Source organism: Chrysochloris asiatica, unplaced genomic scaffold (assembly GCF_000296735.1).
Source record: "Chrysochloris asiatica unplaced genomic scaffold, ChrAsi1.0 scaffold00182, whole genome shotgun sequence".
Taxonomy (NCBI): domain Eukaryota; kingdom Metazoa; phylum Chordata; class Mammalia; order Afrosoricida; family Chrysochloridae; genus Chrysochloris; species Chrysochloris asiatica.
In genome coordinates, this window is record NW_006408700.1 from 6,550,644 (window position 1) to 6,563,585 (window position 12,942).

A 12,942-nucleotide genomic window follows, 5' to 3' on the forward strand; every position below is an offset into this window, starting at 1 on the left:
ATTTTGATTTTTTAAAATGAAGAGCTTGGGGGAAGTGGGCTTATTATTTGGCTCTGAGGGAGTTTCAGCCATTGGAAATTATTTACTCTTAAAAAAAATGTATTTTAGGGAAATACTAGTAATTTGGTGTGATGGGTTGAATAGTGTCCTTTCCAAAAATTCATATCTATCCCAAACCTCAGAATATCACCCTATTTGGAAATGGAGCCTTTGCAGATGGAATTTAATTAAGTTGAGATGAGCTTGTGTTGTACTAGGGTAGACCCTAAACCCAATGAGAAGAGGGAGCGATTGGAGTGTTACAGCTACAAGCCAAGGCTTGGTAGAGGCCACTAGAAGTCAGAAAACCTTGGAAAGGTTCTCCCTTAGAACCTTCAGAAAAAATCATGGCCCTGCAGACCTCTTGAATGTGGACTTCTAGCTTTCTACACTGTGAGAGATTAAATTTCTATTGTTTTAAGCCACACAATTGGGAGTTCTTTGTTGGGGCAGCTCTAGGAAACGAATGCTCATGAAATCAAACCTTTTGCTAAGAGTGTTGGAATTGAAATACCATGCTCTGATTTGAGTTCGTGCATCCTACCCTAACTCCATGAAATGATTGAGCCCTCCAGCATGATGCCCATTATTAATTACAGTGACCACCCCCCACTCCTCTCTTGCTGGTTCTATCCACCTTTTTATTGTCTCTTCCTGGCATCCCATGTACTGTTCTTGGTCTTGACTTCAGTGTCTACCCTCTGGCATTCATGGCCCACCACAGATGGTTTTCTTAGTTTATTTACTTGTTTTGTTAGAATGCGTCTTCCTTTCCTAGGGGGTAAATATATTAAGACCTAAGACCTGACGTATTATGTCTTAAACTATCTGTTCTCTAATCCTTGATGGACAGTTCTGGGTGTACAGGAGTTGAGGTTGATCCCACTTTCTCTAGGATTTTGGAGTCATTATTTCCTTGGCTTCTAGCAGTTGGTGTTGCAATTAGGAAGCCTGATGACATCTGTTTGTCTGTCCTTCTGTGTGTGAGACCCATTTTCCTTCCAGAAGCTCTCAGAATCTTCCTTCATCCTGATGTTCAGTTTTGTCACAGTGATAAGTCATCAGCTAGACTGGACCTTTCATTAAGTGAAGAAAAAAAAAAAAATTCTTCAGGTGCTAGAGCTTTAACATTTTAACATTATAATATTACTCAAACATGTACCGTCTTAACACCACATAAGAGGCACATATTTAAAATTATGTTAAAAATCGAAGTCAGGTGTCAACTCCTGATGCGTGTGGTTCTTCCAGTTATAGGGTCAAATCAAAATTGCAAATGAAGCACAAACTGCAAACAGTGCAACTCACATGCGCAGTGGCAGGTTCCTATGTGGCTGGTTTCATTCACTTTGCAACAGGCCCGAGGTGTGAAGGCGGTGGCTCAGTATCTCTCAGGGCTGCCTTGGGCTTCACTTGGTGTGAATCCATCAACTATGTACACAACCTGCCCTTTGGCCGATTTCTCATTCACCCGTGACAGTCAGCAGAGCTCTGCTGGATGCCTGTGTGTAAAGGGAGAACGGAAACTGGCAAGGCATGGTTATGGATGGTCAGCCAGATGGCTTTTGCAGCATGCTTGCTTACCAAGCTTTTGGGATTCTCATTAAAGTGGAAACATGAAATTGAAATATTTTCATAGAGAGCTCACATAACCCTGAGGATCTCATTTGCCCCATTCTTTTTGTTCCGCTTCCTGCCCATTGTTTCCCACAGCAGGTTCAGAGACAGACAAGGTACCAGAGAACTGTGGATTTCTCAGATGAGTGTTCTAAAAGATCCTAACAGGCTGCTGTTTGCCAATTCTCACCCCACCCTCGTGTGCCCAGCTGTTGCGATTTCCCGGGTTCCTCCAATTCTCTGTTATTTGGCTGTAGTCCTGAGGTGGGGCTGCTGAAATCATCAATTCCCGGAGCTGTTGAGCACTGTCTCACCCAGCTTGACAACCACAAACCAGTTTCAAGCCCAATTTTAGCATGAGCATTCCTGCCCACCCCTTTCACGTGATGCATAGGGATGACCATTTATATATATTTTAAAAGGGTATGTGGTTAAGTGCCATTGAGTTGGTTCTGACTCATGGTGATCCTGTGCAGGGTTTCCGAGGAGTGGCTGGTAGGTTTGAACCTTGTGGTTAGCAATCCAGTGCTTTATTTGCAGTGCCACACCAAGACAGGGTTACAGAGTATAATTTCCAGTGATCTGCAGGGGGCCCGGTTGTGTTAGACTGCTTTGGTTGTGTTTCTGCATTACCCAGCTCCAGGCCCTTGTAGACCAGCCTACATCTGGCTATGCCCTGTCCTAACTACTGTTTTTATATGGTCCTCATTTTTTCTCATTTATGTTGGCAGTTTGTTTCCTGAATTCTTCTGTAGTTTTGTTTATGTTTTCCGTGATTTCTTCTTCATTTTCTTCATCATGCTCTCAATCTGTTGAATGTGACTAAATAGCATTCTTTTGGATTCCTTATCAGGTAGTTCTGAGACCATTTCTGGGATTATATGTTCTAACTCTGTATTTTGGCCATGTTTTTGAGGCCCTCTGTCTTGTTTTTTCTTGTAAGCTGAATTGATCTGTTTCCTCTGAGGCATTGTGTTTCTGTTTATCAGATAATTGTATGTTGGTGTGTTCTCAGGCACGCACCACGTGTCTCCTGGTGGATGTGGTAGAGACTAGAAGTGTAGTTCTCTGTTTACTGTTTGTATATCATAGTTCAGGGCGGCATTATGCACCCCCAGGCAGGGGTGTTCTGCTTGGTGCCCACCCACAGACTGAGCAGAGGCGGTGCAGGGTACAGGACGGGGTGCCACTGGTCATGGGCTGCTGAGGACTGGTCACATCCCCAACTCCCATCAGGCTCAAGAACAAGAGAACTGCAACCTCTTGCCAACAACTTCCAGTTGTGTCCTATGCCTGCCAACCGCTGACTGGTCAGCCACTCACTAAGGCTCAAGATGGCGGCTCCACTCTACTCCAGCCGACAGCTCACCCACTCTTCTTCCCTCTCACGGCTCCTGTTCTGCTTCCTCTTTCAGTAGGCTCTCAGTCCACCTCTCTGTCCTAACCTCTGAAGCTCAGGGCTGCAAGATCATCATCTATATGTAGTGTAGTGGGTCTCTAGGTCTTTGTTGCAACGGATCGGCTCAGTGTATCTTGTCTATTCCATTGTCTTCTGAAGATCATGTTCACGTCTTGTCTCCAGAGCCACTGTTTGGAGTGTGTTTTCATTATGGGAAATCACCCAAGCACAAAGAGACTGGTAAACCACAGGGGACATCAAGTATTTACTCCCTTGTGAGTGATTTGACTTCTCACCTAAGTTGTTTAGTGACATTGCTTTTAAGACTGGTTTACAGAAGACAGCTGGACAGTGAATAAGGAAGACTGTAGAAGAATTGATGCCTTTGAGTTATGGTGTTGGAGGAGAATATTGAAAGTGTCATGGGCTGCCAAAAAAACCAATAGATCTGCTTTGGAAGAAGTGCAGCCAGAGTGCTCCTTGGAGGCCAGGATGGTCAAACTTCGCCTCTCATACTTTGGACACATTGTCAGGAGGGACTAATCACTGGAGAAGGATATCCTGTTTGGTAAAGTGGAGGGTCAGAGAAAAAGAGGAAGACCCCCAATGAGATAGATTGACCAAGTGGCAGCATCAATGGACTCAAGCGTGGCAACAGTAGTGAAGTTGACCCAGGATCGGGCAGTGTTTCATTCTGCTGTGCATAGGGTCGCTATGAGTTGGTACTGACTCAATGGCACCTAACAACCACCACCACCACCACAACAACAGAAGACAGAGCTAAGTAGAGCTCCAATCGCATTTAGAATATGTCCACACATTAAACCAATTGCATCCTGAGTTTATACAGGAGTCTGTACTTGATACTCATGAAAACCCTGGGTGTTACACAATAGAACTGCTACATAGGGTTTTCTGGCCTCTAATCTTCATGGAAGCAGATCTACAGATCTTTCTTCCATGGCAGGTCTGAACCACCAACCTTAAGGTTAGTTGTTGTTGTTGTTAGGTACAGTCAAGTTAGTTCTGACATACACCAACCCTCTGCGTAAGAGACTGAAACACTGCCTGTCCCTCTGCCATTCTCACAATTGTTGTGTTTGAGCCCATTGTTGCTGTCACTGTGTCGATCTGTCTTGCTGGGGGTCCTCCTGTTTTTCACTGACCCTCCACTTTCCCAAGCATGATGTGCTTCTCCAGATCAGGACTGATCTCTCCTGATAACATGTCTGAAGTATGAGAAACGAAGTCTCGCCATCTTTGCTTCTAAGGAACTGCACTTCTTCCTACACAGATTTGTTTGCTCTTTGCCAATACCATAATTCAAATGCATCAAGTGTTGAGTGTAAGCCATGTGATTACTATGAAGTAGGATTGACTTTAATGGTGATGGGTTTGGTGGTTTTGGTATTTAATACCAGATGCCATCTTTGCTTTCGAAGTCACTCCCATGTGGCGCTCCATTGCTCACGTCTCTCCAGCCTTCTCACTTAGGATTTGTTTCGGCATCACTGGCATGTATTCCTTGTTCCCACCTGCATTCAGAGTCTGGGTCCTCCTATACTACCACACAGCCCTGAGCATTAGTATTGCCCCACAGCAAAGGGGGCCCGAGGCTGCCTCTTGAGACCCTAAGCATAACTCTGTTCTCCTCTAATGGTTTGTAGCAGATCTCAGGGGCCTGTTCATCTGGTAATATCAGCAGGAGAAAGAGAAAGAATGAGTGTGGGTGAGGCAATCAGCCATGGCACAGCTTGGGAGAAAGTGTAGAGTCTACTGATAATTATAATTAGTCAGCAAAGACCTGGTTATCAGCTTTCCGCCTTGGAAAACCAAGCCCAAGTTGCTAATGGTGGTGGTGATGTTAGCATCCACTCACGATGGACCTTAGGAACAGCAAAAGGAAACAGTGCCCTGGTCTAAGTTATCTTCATGCTTGTTGGTATGTTTGAGTCCCTTGTTGTAGCCACTGTATGTTCGGAGTGCCTTCTAACCTAGGGGGTCTATCTTCTAGCACTATTGCAGACAATTTCTGTTGTCACCCACAGGGTTTTCATTGGTTCTTTTGACCTGCCTTTCTAGTCTGTCTTAGCCTGGAAGCTCTGCTGAAATGTGGCCATCATGGATGACTCTGTGCTATTTGAACTACTGGTAGCATAGCCTCCAGCATCATAGCAATATGCAGGTCACCGTAAATTAGTGGATGGTGGTGGTGGGCACAGTGATAAAGGTCTCAAGATGCACGGTGTTATCTTCCCTCCTATCCAGTTCCTTTGAGAGGAGAAGGTACACTGCTTCCCAATGTCTGGGCTATGGAGTGGGTGGAGTGTAGAGTAGTGTTGTCCAGCAGAACCTTCTGTGGTGATGGAAATGTTCCATATCCTTATGGCCGGAACAGCAGCATGTAACAAGAGGCACTGAATACTTCATTTTATTTCATTTTCATGGACTGGTATTTAAATGCCATTCATGGTTGCCATGTTGGACAGCACAGATCTCAAGGGTTGGGGAAAGTGGGTCAGACGCAGCACCTGAAAGCAAGCTGCTGCAATCCTAATGAGAGCGAGCTCTGAGGGTACCTCCCACGTGGGTGGCACAAGTCACAGCCCGTTTCACGGACTTGGCAGGACATCACCACAGTGTGAATGATGTCTGCAGGGACACCCATTGCTGTGCTGTTCTTGGAGGACATTATTCACTTGTTGTTCTTTTATTTCCTTTAAGAATAGCAAATGCTGAATTCCCCTTAGCTGTGTGATTCTTCCAGGGTCTATATCCTGCGCTCTAGGCTCAATAGGCTGTTCTGTGAACTATGACCTCAATGTATGCTCTGTGTCCTCACAAAGTTTCCATACTGAACCTAAATGGCTGCTGAGTTTATTGGAGAGGGGGAAACAAAGCAGGTGTTGTATAGACTGCTAAACAGATCAATGCTTCTGGATATTATTGGGTTTGCCTGGCTTTTCTTGAAGAGTCAGCTGAAACTGGCTCTGGGTGTTTTGGCCTTATACAGCAGCATTCGCAGACAGGCAGTTTGTGCCCAACTCTGCCTCACAACCTGTCCGCCATTGCTTTAACCATTCGTTGGACCAAGGAGGGACTGACTGTAGGTTATCTATCTGCACAGTGGCTTCTTATGGTCAGTGATTTGCTTTGTAATCTAATGAATTTCTTTGTTGGTAGTTTAGTCTCTGATGGCCCCTTCATAGGAAGCTCTAGTGATGCAGTGGTTAAGTGCCTGACTGCTAACTGCAAGGTTTCGTGATCCAAACTTAGCAGCTGCTCCATGAGAGAAAGATGTGGTGGACTATGACTGTAAAGATTACTAATGGGCAGTCTGCTCTTTCCTGTAGGGTCCTGATGAGTCAGAATTGATTTGACAGCAATGAGTTTGGTTGGTTTTTTGGGGTGCCTTCATTATGGCAAACCCTCAAGGCCAACTGAGACTACACTTTTTCCCAACTAGCATGACTGAGGATTTAGAATCACATTCCTGTTTTACCTGAGCCTTTCAATAAGGATCTTAATTCTTCCTGTATAGAAATAACGATCAGAGCTCAGTAGTGTTGGCCATAGGATTGATATTTGAAGGGAAATTCAGACTGTCAGTTCCAGTAAGAATGGAATTAACTGATGATGGAATGTTTTGATGTCCCTCGTGTTCTAAGAAATTGATAGCAATTCACTAATTTAATATTCACATCAACCTTGTTGTTGTTAAATACCGTGGAGTCGGTTCCGACTCATAGTGACCCTGCACAGGGTTTCTGAGGATGCATATCTTTAAGGGAGCAGAAAGCCTCATCTTTTTCCCGTGGAACAGCTGCTAGTTTTGAACTGCTGACCTTGAGGATAGCAGCCCGATTCATAACCACTACGCTACCAGAGCTCCTTAGGAAGTCGTTATTTCCTTTCCCGTATTTATAGCTGAGAAAACAGAGACCAGAGAGGTTAAGAAACTTGCCCAGAATCACACTGTGAGTTGGTAGCAGTGCTGACCTTTCACCTAGGATGTCTTGGCCCCAGAGCCCATGTTCCTGGCTATCCGCTAGCCTTCTGGTTAAAACGCTGAAACTTCCCACTTCTATAGTATCAGTTCCTGTTAATAGGTCAGTCAAGTATCAATATGAGCATTATGTTAAGGAAGATAAACATTCACACTGATAAATGTTGATTTTGAAGTGTTGTATATATTCAACATCTGAGCAAAAGGGTCTTAGACTGGGTTCTCCAGAGAAGCTTTTATATGTATATATCAGGAGGGACCAGTCCCTGGAGAAGGACATCATGCTTGGTAAAATGGAGGGACAGCGAAAAGGAGAAAGACCCCCCAATGAGATAGGTTGACACAGTGGCAGCACCAATGGGCTAAAACAGCAATGTTTTAGGACTGGGCAGTGTTTTGTTCTGTTGTGCATAAGGTCACTGTGATTTGTACCAATTCGACAGCCCCTAACAAAATAACAAAAGAAGTTTATATCAAGGAAATGGCTCACATAGTTGTAGAGGTGGGAGAGTCCCTAGTCTGTGGGTCAAATAAACCAAGATCAGCAGATCGGAAGGAAGCCGGGCTGGTAAGATGGCGGGCTACTGATGATAACTAGGATCAGTAGGCAATGGGGTAGGCCACTGGCTCAAGTCCAAGGAATGGATGTTGGATGACCAGCCAGATGCAGGATCCAGACCAAACAGAAAGCCAAGCAAATGTCCTGTATGTTGGAAGCAGGCCACAACCTCAAGAAAACTTCCTTTTAGTTAATTGGCTGCTCACAGCAGAGCTCCTCACGGAGGTGTGGATCTTATCATGAGGGATTCCTACACATTAACTGTGCCAAACCACTGAGAATCTTGGTCCAGACACATTGACAAAACCATCACAGACTCTCCTGTGGACATTCTCCACAGAAAGAGGAATAAATCCCTTCCTGTTGCCATTGAGTCTATTCTGACTCGTTGATGAGAGGTACACAAGAAGGCTGTACCTGGATCAGTTCCTGCTCATGGGGAACTAGTGTTCATTGGGCTGGGTGCGTGTATGTGTGATAGTCTGCAGATTTGTGTTGGGGCAGGAAAAACAATAAAAGAAAAAAGGCCAAGAGTTTTCCCTTCATATATGCATTTAACAAGAAAGGAAATATTCAGGAAGCCATCTTTGCACAAGGAGATCCCATGATGAGAGCTTATGTAGAGCAGTGACAAACACTCCCTCTGTTCTAGATGCCCCTCAGCCCTTCCTTGTGGCTAGGAGAAGCTGGGGTACAGGTGGCTCCCCACAGAAAGATAAATGCAAAACATTAGGGCTCTCCTCATGCTGTTTGAATTTGATGTTTAAAGTCCTGTTCTGAGAGGGAGAGAGAAGACTCAGGTGACAGAAGCTGGTGTTGTTGTTATGAGGTGCCAATGAGTCGGTACCAACTCATAGCGACCGTATGCACAGCAGAACGAAACACTGCCCAATCCTGGGCCAACCTCACTATCGTTGCCATGCTTGAATCCATTGATCGGTCACTCTGTCAATCCATCTCGCAAGGGGTCTTCCTCTTTTTCTCTTACCCTCCACCATACCAAACATGATATCCTTCTCCAGAAAATGGTCCTCCCTGACAATATGTCTGAAGTATGAGAGACGAAGCCTGGCCATCCTGGCCTCCAAAGAACACTCTGGCTGTACTTCTTCCAACACAGATCTGTTGGTTCTTTTGGCAGCCGATGGCACTTTCAATATTTTCCTCCTGCACCGCTACTCAAAAGCAGTAATTCTTCTATGGTCTTCATTATTTACTACCCAGCTTTTGCATGCATATGAGGTTATTGATAATCCCATGGATTGGGTCAGGTGCACCTTAGTCTTCAAGCTGACATCTTTGCTCTTCAACACTTTAAAAAGGTCTTGTGCAGCAGATTTGCCTAATGTGATATGTAGTTTGATCTCTTGACTGCTGCTTCCATGAGTGTTGATAGTTGATCCAAGAAGAATGAAGTCCTTGACAACTTCATTCTTTTCTCCGTTGATAAGAATGTTGTTGATTGGTCCAGTGGTGAGGATTTTTGTTTTCTGTACATTGAGATGTAATCCATACCGAAGACTGTGGTCTTTGATCTTCATCAGTAAAGAGGACTTAAAAGTCCTCTTCACTTTCAGCAAGCAATCTGCATATCACAGGCTGTTAATGAGTCTTCCTCCAATCCTGATGCCACATTTTTCTTCATAGAACCCAGCTTCTAGATTATTTGCTCAGCATACAGGTTGAATAAGTATGGTGAAAGAATACAACCTTGGCACACACCTTTCTTAATTTTAAAACATTCAGTGTTCCCATGTTCTGTTGGAACAACTGCCTCTTGGTCCAGATACAGATTCCTCATGAGCACAATTAAGTGTTCCGGAATACTCATACTTCGCAGTGTTGTCCATAGCTTGTCATGATCCACACAATCGAAAGCCTTTGTGTAGTGAATAAAGCACAGGTAAACATCTTTCTGGTATTCTCTGCTTTCAGCCAAGATCCATTGGCCATCAACAATGATATCCCTGGTTCCACATCCTCTTCTGAATCTGGCTTGAACTTTTGGGAGTTCTCTGAAAATGTATGCTTGCAGCCATTTTTGTATTACCTTTAGTAAAACTTTACTCACATGGGATATCAAAGATATTGTCTAATGATTTCTGCATTCCGTTGGGTCACCATTCTTTGGAATGGGCACAAATACGAATCTCTTCCAATCAGTCGGCCAGAAAGTTGTCTTCCAAATTTCTTGGCAGAGATGAGTGAGTGCCTCCTGTGCTGCCTCATTTTCTTGAAAGATTTTCAATTTGTATTCCATCGATTCCTGGAGCCTTGTTCTTTGCCAATTCCTTCAATGTACCTTGGACTTCTTCCTTCAGTATCATTGGCTCTTGATCATATGCTACCTCTTGAAGTGGTTAAACATCAACCATTTCCTTTTGGTAAAGTGACTCTGTGTATTCCTTCCATCTTCTTTTGATGCTTTCTGCATCATTCAGTAATTTTCCCAGAGAATCCAATAATTAAAATCAAGCCTTGAATTTTTTGTCCAATTTCCCCCAACTTGAGAAATGCTTACCGTGTTCTTCCCTTTTGGTTTTCTGACTCTAGATCTTTGCACATTTTGTTGTAATGTTTGAGTTTGTCTTCTCAAGCTGACCTTTGAAATTGTCTGTTAAACTCTTGTACCTCCTCATTGCTTCCATTTGCTTTCGCATATCTGCACTGGAGAGCAAGTTTCAGTGTCTCTTCTGACATCCATTTTGATCTTTTCCTTCTTTAATGACTTTTTGCTTTCTTCTTGTATGATGTCCTTGATGTCATCCCACAACTCTTCTGGTCTTTGGTCTTTAGTGTTTAATGTATCAAATCTGTTCTTCAAATGATCTCTAAATTCAGGTGGAATATATTCAAGGTCATGTTTTGGCTCTCGTGGACTTGTTTTCATTTTCTTCAGCTTCAGTTTGAATTTGCAGTGGAGTAATTGATGGTCTGTTCCACAATCTGCCCCTGACCTTGTTTTGAAGGATGATATGGAGCTTTTCTATCGTCTCTTTCTGTGTATTCCATTTGGTGAGTGAGGTCCATGTGTATAACCGTCTCTTATGCTGTCTAAAGAAGATATTTGAAATGAACAAATCATTGATTTTGCAGAATTCTATCATGCGATCTCCAGCATCATTTCTATTACCAAGGCCATATTTTCCAACTACTAATCCTTCCTCTTTGTTCCCAACCTTTGCATTCCAATCACCAGTAATGATCAATACATCTTGATTGCATGTTTGAACAATTTCAGATTGAAGAAGTTGGTAGAATTCTTCTATTTTATCCTCACTGACTTTAATGGTTGGTGTGTGAATTTGAATTATAGTGGTATTAACGGTTTTCCCCTGTAGGCACCGGGATATTATCCTATCACAGACAGCGTTATACCTCATGACTGATCTGGATATGTCCTTTTGACAATGAATACAACACCATTTCTCTTCAATTTGTCATTACCAGCATAGTAAATTATGTGGTCATCAGATTCAAAATGGCCAATACAGTCCATTTCAGCTCACTAATACCTAAGATACTAATACCTAAGATGTTTATGTGTTCCATTTCATTTTTGACAATTTTCAATTTTCCTAGATTCATACTTTATGCAGTCCAAGTTCTGGTTATTAATGGATGTTTACAGCTGTTTCTCTGCATTTTGATTTGTGCCCATCAGCAAATGAAGGTCCTGAGGACTTTACTCCCACAAGCTTTACTCCATTCGCATCATCATGGTCAACTCTACTTTGAGGAGGCAGCTCTTCCCCAGTCGCATTTTGAGTACCTTCCAACCTGAGAGGCTCATTTTCTGGCACTATATCTGACAGTGTTTCTCTGCTATTCATAAGGTTTTCAGTGACTAAATATTCAGAAGTAGTTTGTTACTCCTTCTTCCTAGTCTGTCTTTGTCTGGAAGCTCATCTGAAACCTGTCCACCATTGGTGACCCTGCTGGTATTTAAGAAGGTGAGGGAAAACCAAAACCTACTTTGCACTGTAGGATAATACACTGAACAGCAATGTCGGTTTGGAGTGCAAGGTCAGCAGTTCAAACCTACCAGCTACTCCTGAGAAACCCTTGACAGGGTTGCTATGAGTTGGAACTGACTTAACAGCACTTAACACCACTGGAAATTTTGAGAGTCCCCAGTTAGTGCAAATTTCTCACCAAATTCCAGTTGAATTCTCTTGCTCTCTTTTCTGTAGTGAGTGTTTGTTTGCAGGAATAGAAATCTCCACATAGCTGAAATCGACTCTTGGCATCCCCATGTGTATCAGAGGACTGTGTTCCATGGGGATTTCAGTGGTTGTGACCATTTAGAAATAAATTGCCAGATGTTTCTTCGGAGGCACTTCTGGGCTAGCAGATGTTGCATTAACCGTTTGCATCTCTTGGGGATTCCTGCTGAAACAGTCCCAGGTGGTTCCTGGCTCATGGGTAGGGTAGACTTCAGTGTCTTGGTGATGTGTTCGTATTTCGTGTGCTCTGCCCACCATGGACTCAGATTCAGCCTAAATTCTTCATCTCCTCGTACTTTTCCTCTGACCACTCTGAGGTTGGGTGTGCTACTGTTGAAAGAGCTGCTTTTCCCGAAGCCCTTCTGGTGTCAGGTGGATCCCACGCCCTCCCTAGTCAGTACCTGGGCTAGGGTGATGCAGATTCCCAGGCTGGACTTCCTCAGGAACCCTGTGATGGGATTGTTTTTTTTTCCTGAGCCTGAGCTCTTTTGTACGCCATTGCCTTTTCCTCCTGTCTCCTTCTCTCTCCCCATCTCCCCAAACCTCTCCCTCCCCACTCATTTGATGATCAACAGAAATACTTTAGTGTAATTTCCTTTCTCACTCAAGAAATGCCTTCATCCCCTCTCCAGGAAGAAGAAATGCCAGATGTAGAAATTGACATCGATGATCTGCTTGACGCAGACAGTGAAGAGGAGAGAGCTTTAAAATTACAGGTAAGAAAGCAGCCCTTCTACTCTCCACCCTTCTAATGAGGAATACTCTCCCGCACTGGGGTCTCTAGACTTAGCCTGAGTGGACTCTGCCCTGACCTCGTGCACGGGGGTCAGCGGAAGGACTGTATAGTGAGTATGCATTCATGGAGGTCTGTGTTGGTTTAGTTGTCTTGACTTCCATCAGTTCTCAAAACACCCTTATGAACACTGTTTCTCCTGCCTCTTAGTGGGAGAGAGAGCTGGTTCTGCCCCCAAAGACCCGTTTGCAAGTCTGGCGTTGTATCCTTCATGATACGTGTTCTAGATCAGTTTGCTTAGAGCAGGGGTGGGGAACGTCTGGCCTGCAGGCTGTATATTGTTGTTGTCAGGTGCCATCGAGT

The 12,942-nt window shown here is 43.9% G+C and overlaps 1 protein-coding gene across 1 annotated transcript in view; it reads left to right on the top strand.

Annotated features, from left to right (window-relative positions):
- Window positions 1-12,942, top strand: part of PPP1R14C (protein phosphatase 1, regulatory (inhibitor) subunit 14C) — a 181,192-nt gene that overhangs the window by 134,337 nt on the left and 33,913 nt on the right. Inside the window, exon 5 of the mRNA XM_006872082.1 lies at window positions 12,479-12,562. Within this exon, the coding sequence (XP_006872144.1) occupies window positions 12,479-12,562 (84 nt within the window). The remainder of the gene's footprint in view (window positions 1-12,478; window positions 12,563-12,942) is intronic.